The 15,953-nt window shown below is 44.8% G+C and overlaps 1 protein-coding gene across 4 annotated transcripts in view; it reads left to right on the plus strand.

Annotated features, from left to right (window-relative positions):
• The first annotated feature begins 1,267 nt into the window (after positions 1-1,267).
• Positions 1,268-15,953, plus strand: part of Nsmce1 (NSE1 homolog, SMC5-SMC6 complex component) — a 42,977-nt gene continuing 28,291 nt past the window's right edge. The window contains exons 1-3 of one of the 4 annotated variants that reach the window (XM_029567772.1): positions 1,391-1,421; positions 1,623-2,012; positions 8,308-8,457. In XM_029567772.1, the coding sequence (XP_029423632.1) occupies positions 8,319-8,457 (139 nt within the window). In that variant the 5' untranslated portion in view covers positions 1,391-1,421; positions 1,623-2,012; positions 8,308-8,318. Of the gene's footprint in view, positions 1,422-1,450; positions 1,473-1,622; positions 2,013-8,307; positions 8,458-15,953 lie in introns of those variants that run through there. The other 3 variants (XM_008841715.2, XM_008841723.2, XM_029567774.1) reach the window with 3 other exon arrangements.

Below are 15,953 nucleotides of genomic sequence, written 5' to 3' on the forward strand. Positions count from 1 at the left end.
ATTAAGAGGCTTTACCCGCAATCTGCATTTTCTTTATCTCATTTGTTCTTTCAAGCAGGGGCCTGTCAGAGGCTGGGAACCCTAAACCAGGGACTCCCAAACTAAGGTTAAAGATTAAGTGTATTAAGTGTATTCAAATTCACCCCCAGGTCTTTAAAACTACATTTTGCTTTTGCACCCAGTTCCCCCCGCCCCCCATATGTGAATATATAATGTAAAAGATGAAATCCTTCCTGTCAAAAACATTTTAAAATTTGTGCTTTTCTTTTCAGTACCCTTGTTATAGAACTAGTATCTACCTTAACGTTTTTTTAGCATCAGTTGTAACTTGTAGCATTATAGTTTCTCCTCCACAATCCACTCCACTTACTTTTATGACTGGCTACATGCCAGTGCCCTCACACTGTGCTTTTATGACTCTGGCTGTGTGCTGGAACCCACCTCCCTAAAATTTAAAGATTCTTACTACAGTGACCCTTGCCCTCTTTGAATCAGTCAACTGGGTTTAGATTGTGTGGTTGAACCTCAAACTGAAGAAGGACTTCCAAGCCTTATTTCGGGTTAGGTATAAAAGGAAAAGGTCATTTCATCAACCTATGCTTGCTCCTTTACTCATGCTTCTGATCAGAAATAAATTTTGCCTTACCGGGGAAACTTTGGAGTGGATTTATTTCTAACATGCAGTGCGTGGAGGCCAGAAGTCAGCCTCAGACGTTCCTCAGGTACCCTTTATTTTGTTTTTGGAGACAAGGTCTCTCACTGGGACCTTGCTGCCTGCTTACCAAGCACTTTAAAGACTGAGCTAGGGCCACCAACCCCAGAATGGACTATTATCCCCATTTAACAGACGAAGCAACTGACGCTCAGTTTATTTCCATGATTGGCCCAATGCTCAAGTAGTAGCGGCAGAGCCAGGATTCTAGTTCAGGTTGTGCCACAACAAAGCGCACATTTTTTGTGTTCCCAGGCAGTCTCGCTTGGTACCCCAGGCTGGCCTGAACTCACTACCCTCCTTTTTCAGCCTCCAGAGTTGAGGGATTACAGGTATGCGCCACAACCTGCAGCAAAGCCCGAATTTGTTTGGTGTTAACCGTTTTTTTGCGATGGTTCTCCAGTCCCAAACCCGCATTTTTGGCCGCTCGCCACTCCACAGGCCGTCCCACCCGGCCCGTCCCGTGTTCCGGAGCCGGGGGCAGAGGCGGCGGAAACCCTTCGGAGAAGCGCAGGTCCGACTGGCCCACAGCTGCCAGGGCGCCTTGGCAACGGCGCGGGCGGGGAGACGGAAGTCCTCCATAGGTGGGCGGGGACTGCGTGTGGAACTCACCAATGGGAGCGCGGTATTGGCGTTCTCCCCGCCCTGAAGGCGGTCCCTGAATGCGACTTCCGGCGTGTTCTCGGCGGGCAGGCTGCTGGGCTTGGCGGTGCGTAAGGGGGCCGCGGGGCAGTGCGGGGGCCGAGGCGGGCTCCGGGAGGTCCGTTTGGGGACCGTGGGATGGCGGGCGGGCGGGGCCTGCAAGCCCGGGCGCTGACAGGGACTGAGGCCTGCAGAGGCGCGGAGACGGGCCGAGCGTCTAACACGTTGGTTCTTAAGTTTATAGAAAGTGTTCTGTTTTTGAGAACAGGTTCATTATGTAGCCGAGGATGGCCTTGAATTCGGGACCCTCCTGCCTCCCTGGTGCTGGACTCAAGCCCACACGCCGGTTGCATGTCCCTCAGTCGGTGGAGAACATGCTCCCAGTCTCCGTTAGGTGAAAACCACCAAGTGCAGGGTCTGTCCACACTGCTCAGTGGGAAGCGCGGCCCGGCCCTCCCATCCTCCTGCCTCGCCTGGAGTGCTCCCTGAATGGTTTATGTGGAACGTCTGTACAAGCCCGCGACCCCACAGTCTGATCGGCTTTGAGGCTCAGTGTGTGCAGCCCCGTGGTTTGTGGAGGCGTTGGGTGTGCTTGTTCTGGGGTGGTCTGCCCATGGCAGGGCCCGGAGCAGTGGCAAGACTGTCCTCAGGCCGTCAGGTAACGCCTCAAGCCCCCAGGCCCTTTTCCGACGTAAGAAAGTTCTGTTCTCAGGCTTTGAGGCTGGAGACTTGTAGATGGGACCTGGATTATAGTTTCATTTGTTTACCCATCTTTTTTTTTGGTCTTTTTGAGACAGGGTCTCCCTGTAGCCCCAGCTGTCCTGGAACTCACTATGTAGACCAGGCTGGCTTTGAACTCACAGAGATCCGCTTAGCTCTGCCTCCCGAATGCTGGGATTAAAGGCATGCGCCACTACGCCTGGCTACCCATCTTCTTTTTTTTTTTTTTAACCTGGGTTGGAAATACTTTGAGAACAGATGGCTTTTGTAGTGCCACCACGTCTTCACTACTAACGGCCACCTGTGTCCCTTCGAAGCCTCAGCTCCCTCATCTATAAAATGGGATCCCGGGCACTCCCTTAGCGTCTGGTGAGCATTAAGCAAGACTGTGCAGGTGAAGCACTAACACTGTGTCTACACAGGGCACAGATGCTATCACCAAACTTCACTTTCTACACACACTTTCCGTTTTTTTTTAATTATTTAGGTAGGCAATACATGTCTGTACTTATCTTCCACAGTCCCTCATGGTAGACTGACATTGGTCTAAGCAAGCATCTCTCCTAGTTTCACACCTCTTGCCCCAAATTGTGTGATTCGATCCTGTTCTGTTCCAGTTCTCTCGTTAATGTCTGGTGACTGTCTTGGCATATTTACGAGTGTTGATTATGATATGTAATGTACTTATAAAAGTATTCGAAAATGTAAGTTTGAAGAACAAAAATGGAGTGAACACCTACATACCTCCCCACCACATGATAAGAAATAGGGTGTTGTCATATCCCTAAAGTCGCCACTGAATTCTTACGCCGCCTGGAGGATGACCACTGTCCTGAGTACTGTGTTGCAGTAGGAAGAGCAGATTCGCAGTTGCACTCTCTACCTCTGCCCCTGTAATGGACTCTGTGCAGTTCTGTTGGTGTTTGGGATTTTATGTAAATGTACAGCCTGCTCTTTGTGTGGGATTTGTTTCTGAGAAGCATCCATGCTGGGGTGGGCAGGTCTGTTTTGTTCATCTTGTTCTGAATTCCCCTCATTTGGTATTCTTGGTGAGCTGCGCTCTTGACTTTAGTGAAGTCACTTAGTAGTGTATTAACTTATGGCTTGTACTTTGTGGTTCTGTATCTTTTAAGGATATCCTTTTCTACTCTTGGCTCACACATTTTTCTATGTTGTCATTTAAAGTTTTCAAGTTTTTCTTAAGGCCATGACCCTTTAGGATTGAATTTTGTAGATGGTGTGAGATAGGGGTCAAACTTAAATTTTTCTCACCCATAATCAGTTGCCCTGGCACCTTTTGTAAGAAGGTTTGCTCTGGTCTGAAGCTTCATTTCTTTGGCATGCGTCTCCATGCATAGGCATGGCTTTCTCTTTTCTAGACCTTTCTTTGATCCTGTGGTCAATCTCTACCACATCACAAATTGTTCACTACCGTTTTGGTACCTGCTAGGACAAGCCTTCCCACTCTTTCCAGAACACCTGCTATTTTGCCTTTAGGTTTTCTGTGTGAGTTTAGACTTGTCAGTCACATTTGGAGACATTCACAAAACCTGCTTGAATTTTGATGGGTGTTGCATTTGTTCAGTAGTGCTGAGTCCATTTGGATTTTGAAGTGATTGCTTTCATCTTTGCATCCTTGCGTTTGCTGCACACTGAGATGCCATTTAGTAGATAAAAAGTTTCCTTTAGCCCTAGAGTACAGCTTAGTGGCAGAGTGCCTGTCTAGCACAGGTGAAGCCCCAGGTTCAGTTCCCAGCACCGTGTGTGCGTACACACACACACAGTTTCCCTCTATTCCAACTTTGATATTAATGTGAGTACATGTGAGTTTCATCAGCTGTTCTCTGTGAATACTGAGATGATACTTGTGTTCTCCTTCATTCTGTCACTGTGGTGCCTTGCATTGAGTTGTCAGGTGTCAACCAACTGGCCCCACTTCTTTCATTCTTTTTTTTTGCGGGGGGGTCTTTTTGAGACAGGGTCTCCCTGTAGCCCCAGCTGGCCTGGAACTCACTATGTAGACCAAGCTGGCCTTGAACTCACAGAGATCCGCCTGCCTCTGCCTCCCAAGTGCTGGGACTACAGGCGTGCGCCACCATGCCCGGCCCTTCATTCTTTTAACATTGCTGGATTTGGCTTTGTGCTTTGCTGAGAACCATGACATCTCTGTTCTTGAGAGACTTTAATTTTCCCTTATTTTGAAGACCTTGTTCTCATATCGAAGTTACCACAGCCTTACCATTTAAAAGCTTGGGAAGGGCTGGCTCTTTCTGCTCTGGGATGGTGCATGTAACCTTTGAAATCATTTGTTTCCAGATTGTGTGATAGGACTTTTATCTGTTTTGATGAGACTGGACACGTACAGGGGGTGTGGCTGTGGCCCTTCATCAGTTTTGAATGAATTTCTTATAAACTTATACATATTTAAAACTTAAAAGTAATTTTATAAGTCTTCAGTTTGTCGTTTTCATTTCAAATATTGCTGATTTGTAAATGTTCCCTCAGATAATCTTGTCAGAGATGACTCACTTTCAAGGAATTGACATATACGTAGTTTGTTTTTGTAGTGAGATCGGGATTGGGTCCAGGGCCTCTTGCCTGCTGGGCAAGTACTCTACCAATGAGCTACATACACTCCATGCTTTGTTTTTGGTTTTGTTGATTTTAGCTACAGATTTATTTCAAATTTTACTTTCTTTTATTTTTTTCCTTTGAAGTCTTTGAGTTATTTGTTCTTTTTACAGCTTCATTAGATGGGTGTCTACCTTACTAATTTTCAGGCCCCTTTTTAAAAAGTATAAATATTTTAAAGCTGTTATTTTCCTTTTCTACTTCATTTATTTCCCAGTAGTTTTTATGTGTGGCATTTTGTGATTGTTGAGTTCTAAATAGTCTGATTTCCATTACTGTTTCCTTGAGATGGATTATTTATAGCTTTCCTTTCCTGTCTCCTCTTCTTTCTATCCCTCCTGCCCCTGTCTGTCAAGAGGTGGGATTATGGGCCTGCCTCACCAGGCCTGGCTAGTGTGACTTCTTTATAGCTACATTCCTTAAGTTCTGAACAAATGGGGTTTGCCTGGCTGTCTCTGGTATTGGGCTCTAAGTTGAGTGCATTATGGTGAGCACACTCTGTAGCCTTGCTTCCTGCCTGCCTTGACTCAGATTGCTCTGCATGCTAGAAGACTTGTGCAGCCGCTGGGCACAGCTACAGCTGTTCATGCCTGGCCATCCCATTAAGGATTTTGTTCTGTCTGGGCAGGTCGCCTCTCCCCTTACTGTTTTGTTCATCTTGCTGTGAACCTGAGGACTCTGCTGAGCTCTCCTGTGGTGTGGGCTGTGCATGTTTATTGCCTTAATCCTGATGTATTTACCTTAATGTTTTTGAGGCCTTATTCTTAACGATCTAAACATTTAAAATTGTTACATATTCTTGGGAGTTGAACCTTTTAAAAAAATTATTTATTTTTGTGTATGATTGTTTTACTTGCATGTACTAAGTGCATCCATGTTGTACAATGCCCATAGAGACCAGAACAGGGTGTTGGATACCCTGGAGCTAGAATTATCTATGGTTGTTAGCCACCATATGGGCGCTAGGAGCCGAACCTGGGTCCTCTACAAGAGCAGCCAGTGCGCTTAACCACTGAGCCAGCTTTCCAGCCCCTGGAGTTGAACCTTTTTATTGCTTTGTGATGACACTTAATTTCTACTAATCCTGCTTTGTTTTTTGCCTTAAAGTCTTATCTACCTCACTTATAAAACACACCAGCTCTCTGGTAGTTAAGGACAGATCTTTTAGATCTACCTTGAAGTAGTGGGGGAATATAGTTTTGAAATCTGGTCTTAACTGCAGTTTTTGTCCTTAAATCGATCCCCTTTTCTTCCCCTTTCCTTCCCTACCCCAGGGATTAAAACCAGGTCCTGGTACATGCCAGAAACTTTCTACCATTGAACTATATCCCTACTTCTAATTTTCCTTCATTATTATTAATTTAACTGTATAACTGGAATTCATGTTGCCTGTCACCACAGATGCAATTAGCACAGCTAGGAATTGAATCTTTTTTTAAAAGAAAATTTTTTTTATTATTTTTATTTTATGTGTATGCCTGTATTGCCTGCATGTAGGTCAGTGTATCTGTGTTGTGCATTGCCTGTGGAGGACAGAGAGGCTGTTGGATCCCATGGAACTGGAGTTATGGACAGTTGTTAGCTACCTTGTGGGTTCTGGGCCTCGAACCTGGGTCTTCTGCAGGAACAACCAGTGTTCTTAACCACCGAGCCATCTCTCCAGCCCCAGGAATTGAATCTTTATTCACAGAGATGACAATCTGGGAAGACAGGTTAAAAATTAAAAGCAACAACCTGAGCCCTTTGTGGTGGCTCATGCCTTTGACTCAGCCCTAGGGAGTCAAAGGCAGGTGCATCTGAGTTCCAGGCCAGCCTGGTCTACACAGTGAGTTCCAGGCCAGCCATGGCTACACAGCGAGACCCTGATTCATAAAACAGAAGCAAAACTCAATCTGCCTTCCTCCTTTCACCTCCAGAAAGCACATTAGAAGGGAGTGGGAGCAGAGGTGTCCGTCACTCCTCACTGGCCTTGTCCAGTGTCAGCCTGGCCTCCGGCTCACAGGCTGCTTATCTTCTGCAGCTTTTCATCTTTCTCAGCTTGCCTTGTGTTTGCAGGGAAAGGAGGGCCAGAGTTCGATGTTCAGGAATGTGGCTATGGGGCTTGCGCTGGTCAAACCGGGTGATTTACCAGAGGCTCCAAAGAGGAGAGTGGATGGAGAGGAGGGGCTAATTTAGGGTTTGTCAAGGTGGAGATGCTGGTGAGATGTTCTTGGTGGTGGCTGGCTGGCAGGCAGAAAAACTGGCTACTGGCCTGTGTATCCTCCCAGCTTGGAGGGGAAGCTGATGAGACCACGTTCTTGACAAGCCTTTGGTAGGCCTATCTCACTTATGTTTCATTTTTCTGCCCTAAAGATAATTGTATAACTGGAATTCATGTTGCCTGTCACCACAGATGCAGTTAGCACAGCTAGGAATTGAAGAGGCCAGTCGTATCACTGTTTTATAGTTGAACTGACTGAGCCTTAGAGACTGAGCATAATAGCTAAAAAAAATATTCCTATGCTTGCGTGGCCTAATGTTGCACAACAAAGTACTTGTCAGACCATGGTGTCACCTGAGCTGAATGCTTACCACCTCAGAATTCTGAGCCCTTCCTCAAGCAACCTCTAGGAAGAAGGCTAAGGAATCTGTACTGCTAATATGTACTTTAAATAATTGTGAAGATGAGACAGGCCTGGCAGGTATTGCTGTAAGTGCCACAGCCTGACTTCAGATCTGTGCTCTTGGTCCTTGCACAGCCCTGCCTATCTGTGGCAGAAGTGGGCGTTTTGACCTGGCTTGTGTCATCTGTCATATCAGCTCTCATCTTTGTGGTTTATGGAAAGATAACCTTTTCATTACATTCATTTATGTATGTGTGTGAGTGTGGGTGTAGAGGTCAGAGGATAACTTGAGGGAGTTGGTCTCTTCTTCCACCATGGGCCCTGGGATAAACTCAGGATGTGAGCTTGGTAGCAAGCACCTTTACCTGCCAAGCCATCTCATCGGCCCTGAATGATACGTTTTTGTCAGAGAGCAGAGGATTGTACAAATGGCCCAGACTCTTATAACCATTGATTTATTGGTGGTTGGAGAAAGGAGAAAGAAACTGGCATTTATTAAGTGCTTACCAGCAGTTCTCAACACTATTATGATTTTATAGGGAGAACATGGGGCCTTGGCTTTGTTTCTCCAAGGCCACAGAACTGATAAGTGACCACACCAAAGTTCAGAATTGTCCAGCAGGGACTGCTTACTGTGGAACCAGGTTGTTGCTGTATTAGCTCATTTAATCAGCTGATTAAAATTTTCTCATTGTTGCCACTTTCAGGCCTGAAACTGGAGCATATGGAGACCTAAATTGCCCATTCTGTCCAGGTAGTAGATGGTTAGACCCAGGCTGTGAACCCAGTGTTCTGGCTCTGGAATCTCACCACTGCTCAATATTGGTGTGACATACTTAAGCCCCTGACTCCTTTTCTTTTTACTTCTGTAGTAATCAGCACAAGAAACTTAACTTTTGAAACTCTAAGAAATGTCTGCTTGCTTGCATGAAGTGATTCACACCTGGCCATTGCTCTTGCCTGATTGGAAGTGACCACTGTCACTCACTTCTGTTTCAGCTCCCTCCAACATGCAAGGTAGCTCCTCGGGAAGAGCGGGCGTCATGACAGATGTCCACCGGCGGTTCCTCCAGCTGCTGATGACACATGGTGTGCTGGAGGAGTGGGAGGTCAGGCGCTTGCAGAACCACTGCTACAAGGTCCACGACTGTAAGTGTCCTGTCTGTCCCTGCAGCCTCTGGTGCCATGCTGATCAGGGACTGATGGCACTGGATATCCTGACCCAACATTCAGGTCTCTTTACAAGCTCAGGCCAGCCTGTCTTTCTAATCTCATCTTCCACCACCACCCTGAAGTAAGTCTAACATTTAGTCTTAAAAGTCAGAAGCTGTGAAGTCGTGGCTCACAGTGAGACTTCAGCCTCGGTTTCCATGACTTCAAGGTGGGGACAATGGTTGTAACATACAGGGTATAGGAGTTAAGAGGAGTATAGAACGCCTGGCACAGGAAGAGGAAGATGGCAATTTAGCACATGGGCAGGGCATGGCCTTAGACAGCCAGTCCTGGAGTGACTGCCAGCCCTGCCCCATTTGGAGCCTCTTCTCAGCTGGTCACTGGAGGTATAAATAAGACAGTACTTGGAGACAGGCTCGGTGCACACCGAGTCCTCAGTCATGTGGGGCAATAGAGCAGTCAGGTCAATACATGATTACTAGAGTCAGTTAGCAGGCCATGTTGAGTGTCCATGTGGGCAGAGTTTGTTTACTGAAAAGGAAAGTTGATGTCACTGTGTGATGTCATTGTGCTAAGGCTGTGAATCTGTCTGCAAGTGGACTGGAATCCTTGTTTGTGCTTGGAACGTGCTGGCTTTCTTATGGTAGGGCATAGGAGAGTGGTCAGCAGGACTCAAAGAGTACCTCATCTTTATCTTGTGTTCCTTTATGATAAAGAAATCTCAAAGCAAGTATTAACATACTCTTGGTGGTTATCACTTCTGATTCCTGGTAATCAATGTGCTTGGTTTTGTTCTGCATTTTTGTTTCCCTCTCTGTATTTTTAATTTTAATTTTCAAGAGGAAAATGGGGGAGAAAAGACAGAAGTGAGCCAAGGCAGGAGTGAGGGGTGGGGTATGGGAATTCAGGGAACACAAAGTGTGTGGACACATGGATGGGCAAAAAAGTGTGACTTGGCTCTCTGCCTGTCTGCCATGTGGTAGGGATGAGGTGGAGAGACAAAGGAAGTGGGATGGAGGGGGAGGTTGGGCATAGAAACAAGTTTTCCTTTGAGGTGTGCGGAAAAAGAAAGAAAAGGCAACAGAACCTATTCTCCAGAGCTGTGAGCCACTGAGGCACTCTGGAAAGTCCCTGGAGTAGGGTGGTGCACAGGAACAAGCCATAGACTTGGAGAGTCTCATCAGGGAGACCTGCTGAACATTCCCCTGCTGTGGACTCAGGCTTACCCACCTGCCTAGACAGGAAAACGGGCTATTGGTGTGGAGGTTAATAGATCATGAAGGGCCCTGGGCACTTTACTTGACCCTGTGAAGTGCAGACCTCTGGGAGAATGTGAAGCCAGAAAGTAATATGACTAGTGCGTGTCTGAGCACTGTCCTCTAGGAAGTCTGCTGCTGGTGCCTGAGCAGCAGTGGCGCTTTGTTGAGAGCTGTTTTGGCTGAGAGGAGCATTACACCTATCTTCGCTGCTTCTCTTGCTCTCTGAAGCCACCCGGGTCTTCACACCTCTGCCAAAGATCATCTCTTTCCTGTTCTCTTTGTGTGTGTGTGTGTGTGTGTGTGTTTTAGAATGAGAGAGGGGATATGCAGGTGCACGTGCAGTGGCACATGTGTGGAGGTCAGAGGCCAGTCTTAGTGTTCATCCTACCCTTGCACCTTGTTTGAGACAGGGTTTCTCGTTCAAGCGTTCAGGGATTCTCCTGTCTCTGCTCCCATCTCCTCATAGGAATATTGAGATTATGAAATCTGTATCACACCTGTCTTTACTTGGCTTCTGGGGCTTTGAACTTAAGTCCTCACACTTGCACAACAAGTGCTTTACCCATTGAACCATCTCCCAGCACAGATCATCTCTTATTTCAAGACAGCTTCTTGCTTCTTCCTTTTGGTTTTTTCTTTACAGGGAAGTGTTGTGCTCTGTTGGAGCCATATGAGCCTTATGAAAGTGTTCTTGCCTTTATTGGCCCTTTCAGTTACATGACCTAATCCAGGAAAATCCTGTAGAATGTGTCTTGGAATTGATCTGCTGGGGAATGTTCCCAGATGCCCAGTGCATGTCTGAAATAATGGCCTGTACCCAACCCTGAGTCTATTGTGCATGATGTCCAGACATGCCCATAGTCAAGTTTAATGTATAAATCAGACCCAGCAATGTCTAAATAGAACTGTTAAACAGCATGCTGGGGTAAAAGTGAAGTGTATGTGTACTGTTGTCATGATTCATGCTGTCCTGAATGACCTGCTTAACCGACCTTGGGTAACTAAGCAGCGGAAAGTGGTACCTTGGATAAGAGGAGGCTGTTGGGATGTTCACACTTTATAAGTAGGTAGGGTTATGACTGAAGTAAATAGGATATAACCACAGTCTGTTTTTTTCCCTATCCATCCTTAAAAAAAAAAAAAAGATTGGTTTCCAAGAATTCTTGTTATTAGAGAGATTTTAAAACAAGTAATGATAGAAATAATCTACAGTTAAGTAAATAGTTAAAGACCCTGTATTATCTCTCTCTTATATTTTGAAGCAATGCCCAGGAAAGTACCAAATTAGGAAAATATTTTAAGACAAAGGAGTGATGGGGACTGTGGGTGCTCTCATCCCACCCCAGCCTTGCCTAGCCATCAAGGCACTGCTTATCCTGGGCTTCAGTTCTGGCTGTCCCCTTACCGCTCTCAGGGAAAGCATGTTCCCCAGCTCTCCTGGCTAGTGAAGAGTTCCTGATGCAAAGCCTTGGGCCTGGCACCTCAGAAAAGTTCCAGGGACCTATGTTCTTAGAGAACCTTAGATTCTACCCAGGGCTCATGTCCATGCATGTGTCCATTCCCCCAGCCAAGCTTCCCAAGAATCTCATGTGAGCTGGGCTCTGTGCTAGGGACTGGAGACCCTGGCTCTCCTCACAGGAGTCCTCACAGGAGTCTGGTGATTTCGTTAGAAGCCCTTTGATGAAACAGGCACAGGAAGTCTAGGGATCAGTGCTTAGGAATCAGGTGGGAGGATTGTCACTTTGGGCCCACCAATACGCTTTCCTGCACCAAATAGTCCAGAAGTGAACAAAATGTCAGTAAAGGGCAGTGATCTCCTGAGAGACTGGCAATGAGGTTCCCTGCCCCACATATTTCCAGTGCCAATGCTTCCATTCTCCAGAGAGTAATTGGTTGTACATTTTGAGTTTTGACACTGTCTCCATGGCATTAGCATCAGATCCCACAAGTTACAGGGCTCAGTACCATACTCTGTCCTAATTTCAGGTGCTAGTTGCAAGTCCCAGACCACCTACACTTCTTACTGTAAATCAAGGGCTTCTGTGACATTCCCTCCCCTCATGTTTGGTAATTTGCTAAAATAAAAGTACTTTAAGTACATTTTCTGGTTGTCCAGCCTTTTGACATTGTGATATGTCATCTCCAAATGTGTTGGGCTGTATCTGTAGCTGTCCTGAGATACATGCTGCATGAAGGCTGTAGGTTGAACATGTAGAGGAAATACATAGGGTGTTTGGGAGGTGGCGTGGTGTGGAGCTTCTACACCATCTAAGTGCATTACTTTCCCAGAACCTCTATGTATTCAGGAGCCTGAAGTTCCCTAGTCCTGTCCTTGAGTGGTGTTATGAGAGTTCCATTATGTGGGCCTGAGTGATTAGACCATGGCCAACTGTGATTAACTTAGTCTTGGTCCTTCCTCCCCCTTTAGTTTGGGGGATTCTGATCCCAGCATCATCTTTCTGGTGACTAGCCCCTGCCGGAAAGCTACCTTCAAGTAGCCTGAGTGCCTTCAGCTACTCCTGCCTGGAGTTTCCTCTTTAGAACAGAAGTTCCCCTTCACCCTTAACACCCTGGAAATGGCAGGGATGGGACAGAAACTGGATATCTTGTATGGTGGGCAGCAATGGAGTAAACATGGAGCTGCCTTAGCAAACAGCCGTGCCAGGGTCCTTAGGTTGTGATACAGGGACCAGGCAGTCTGTCTGAAAAGACTGCCTTATCCTATATCATGAATTGCTAATTCACAGTGTTCTTATTTAAAAAAAAATATTTTAGTTGAATTTTGGGGTTTCATACAAAGTATTTTGATCATATTCAAATCCCCTCCTGTATCTGTACCCCCTTACTACCTCCTGCCTGATTTCATGTACTCTATTATATATATTTTAAGGCCTATTGAGTCTAATTTGTGTCCCCAAATGCCCATCAATGTGAGTCTAACCACTGGAGTATGGTTAACTTACCCAGTGTCACACCCTTAAAGAAAACTGACTCTCCCTTTCCTAGCAGCTTTTAGTTGCCAATAGTTCCTCAGCTCAGGTTAGGGCTTTTTCCCTACTTCTGTGCTGGAATTTTGTCTGACTTGAACTTACGTAGGTTTGTGCAAACTGTCACAATTTCTGTGGGTTCATATGAGTAACTACCCAGTTGTCTGGAAAACACTTCTTATGGTCATCAACCACTTCTGACTCTTAGAATCTTTTTACTCCCTCTTCCCCAATGATTGGAAGGCAGGGGTTTGACATAAGTGTCCTATTCAGGGATAAGTGCTCTGAAGTCTCTTATTCTCTTCTGTTGACCAGTTGTGGGTCTCTGTGTTAATCACTATCTGTTATATGAGGGAACTTCTCTGGTGAGAGTTGAGAGATGCAGTAATTTAAGGGTATTATAATGAATCATTAGGAGTTAGTTTAATACTATTTCCATTTAGCAGAATAATGGTAGTAGGCTCTCCCCTTTGGCTAGTGACCTGTCTGGCCACAGGTTCCTAGACCTGATATCAGTGCCACGTATGGGCTCTATCTTGTGAAGTGGACCTTAAATCTAATCAGAAAGTGGTTGGTTATACATATAACATTTGTGCCACTATTGCATCAGTGGCCTATCTTGCCAGGCCTGTTGTCATAACTCACAGGATTCACAGCTGGGCAAGATTGATGATTACTTTTCAAGTAGCATGGGTAGCACCTTCCAGCACTATGAAGTAGGCAGTAGAGATCGGTGTAGCAGCTGTGATCTCAGCACACTGCCAGAGTGCTGGGTTCTGGTCTCCCTCTGGCATAGGGGCTGTAAACGCAGGGGACTGCCTGAGAGCGCCTGGATCCTGCTTCCATGTGGTGGGGTCCAAACCTTAGAAGGAAGCCTGAGTATACCTAACTGGAACCTGACTTGGGCTTCTGTGGGTACTCCTGAATAGCTGATATGAAGCCATTAGTTCCCACCAAGATAAAACTCGAAAGAACCTGAAACCTCTACCAACCAGCTTTACATAACCAATAAGGAAAGGATCTAGGCACCCTGATAATAAAAACAGAAGTATACTTCAACTTAATTCTCATATCAGAATCATGAACAACAAAAGAAATTCACATGCCAAAATCACAACGAAAGAATAATAAAATGGAAAGCCAAAACACTTATGTCCCCACCAAACTCTACCAGTTCTGTAGAAGATTTCTACAAAGAGAACCCCCTAGAGATAACCAAGGACACTGAATTTAAAAGAACAGTAAGAAACATGATCAAGGAATTCAGTGAATTTAAAGAACATATGACAAAGAACTAAAACAAATCAAAGAACTAAAAGAAGATAGGAATAAACTTTTGAATGAATTCACAAAAGAGATGGAAACATTCAAGAAAACTCAGGCAGAAATGAAGAAGGAAGTACAAAACTCAATAAGCCAACTTGAAACAACAGGGGAAAGCCTCACTGCTAGAATGAATTAAATGGAAAATAGACTATCAGCACTGGAGGATAAAGGTGAAGAACTGGACCACTCAAGCAAAGATTATGGAAACTAAAAAAAACCACAGGAATGGAATATGCAAGAGATGTGGGAAACGATGAAAAGACCAAATCTGAGGATCATAGGAGTAGAGGAAGGAGAAGAATTTCAGGTTAATGGTGTTGACCAGATCTCAAACAGGATTGTAGAAGACAATTTACTGAATTTAAGGAAGGACATCCCCATACAAATACAGGAAGCCCATAGAACACAAATAGACCGGAGAAAAGAAACTCCCCATGACATATTATAGTAAAAACACTAAATGTACAGAATAAAGAGAGAAAACTGAAAGTAGCAAAAGAAAAACGACAAGTCACATACAAAGGAAAGCCCATAAGAATTACAGCTGACTTATCAATGCAAACTATGAAAGCCAGAAGAGCCTGGACCAAGGTATTTCCAGTTCTACATGACAATAGATGCCAGCCTAGAATACCCAGAAAAAATGTCTATTATAGTGGGGGGGGGAGAAAAATATTCTGTGACACGAATAGCCTGAAAGAATACAAGTCCAGGCTGGAGAGATAGCTCAGCGGTTAAGAACACTGACTTTTCTTGCAGAAGACCTGGGTTCGAATCCCGGCACCCACATGGCAGCTAACTGTCCATAACTCTAGTTCCAGGGGATCCGACAGTCTCTTCTGTCCTCTGCGGGCATTGCACAACATGGGTGCACTTACCTACATGCAGGCAATACACTCATACACATAAAATAAAAATAATAAAATATTTTTTAAAAAGAATACATGTCCACAAAACCAGCCCTTCAAAGAATACTTGAAGTAATACAGAAAGCGGAGAGAGAAACAACTATAACCTGGGGCAACAAAAGAAAATAAATAAAGGTATAATTGAGGAAACACAAAATTAGGCAGAGAACACAAACAGCAATCAAAATGACAGCAACCAATGCACATCTTTCAATAATACCTTAAATATCCCTAGCCAAAACATACAGATTAAGTGAATGGATTAAGAAACACAATCCATCTCTGCTGTCTGCAAGAAACCAATCTCACTTTCAAGGACAGGCACTAAGGTGAAAGGATGGAAAAGAATATTTCAAGCAAATGACACTAAGAAACAAGCAGGGGTTGCAGTTCTAATATCTTACAAAATAGACTTCAAACTAAAACTAATCAGAAGAGATAAGGAGGGTCACTTCATTCTGATCAAAGGGACAGTTAATCAAGAAGATATTACAATCCTTAACATATATGCACCAAACTCTGGTGCACCCAAATTCATTCAAACAACACTACAGGACTTTAAGACACAGATTAACCCCAACTCAGTAATAGTAGGAAACTTCAATACCCGACTGTCTCCATTAGACAGGTCAACGGGACAAAGAATAAACACATATCTGAATTAAATGATACCATATATCATGAACCTAACAAACATCTTTCGAACGTTCCACCCAAGCACCAAAGAATATACCTTCTACTCAGCACCCCATGGAACTTTTTAAAAAAATTGACGACATACTGGGCCACAAAACAAACCTCAACAAATACAAAAAAATTGAAATAATTCCATGCATTCTATTGGACCACAATGCAATAAAGCTCAGAGTCAACACTGGACAAAGCTCTAGTCACTACAAGAACTTATGGTGATTAAACAACACACTCCTAAACAATGAGTGGGTCAAAGGAGAAATTAAGAAATAAAAGAATTCCTGGAATTCAATGAAAAG

The sequence above is a fragment of the Nannospalax galili genome, unplaced genomic scaffold (genome assembly GCF_000622305.1).
Source record: "Nannospalax galili isolate Female #2095 unplaced genomic scaffold, S.galili_v1.0 scaffold411, whole genome shotgun sequence".
Taxonomy (NCBI): domain Eukaryota; kingdom Metazoa; phylum Chordata; class Mammalia; order Rodentia; family Spalacidae; genus Nannospalax; species Nannospalax galili.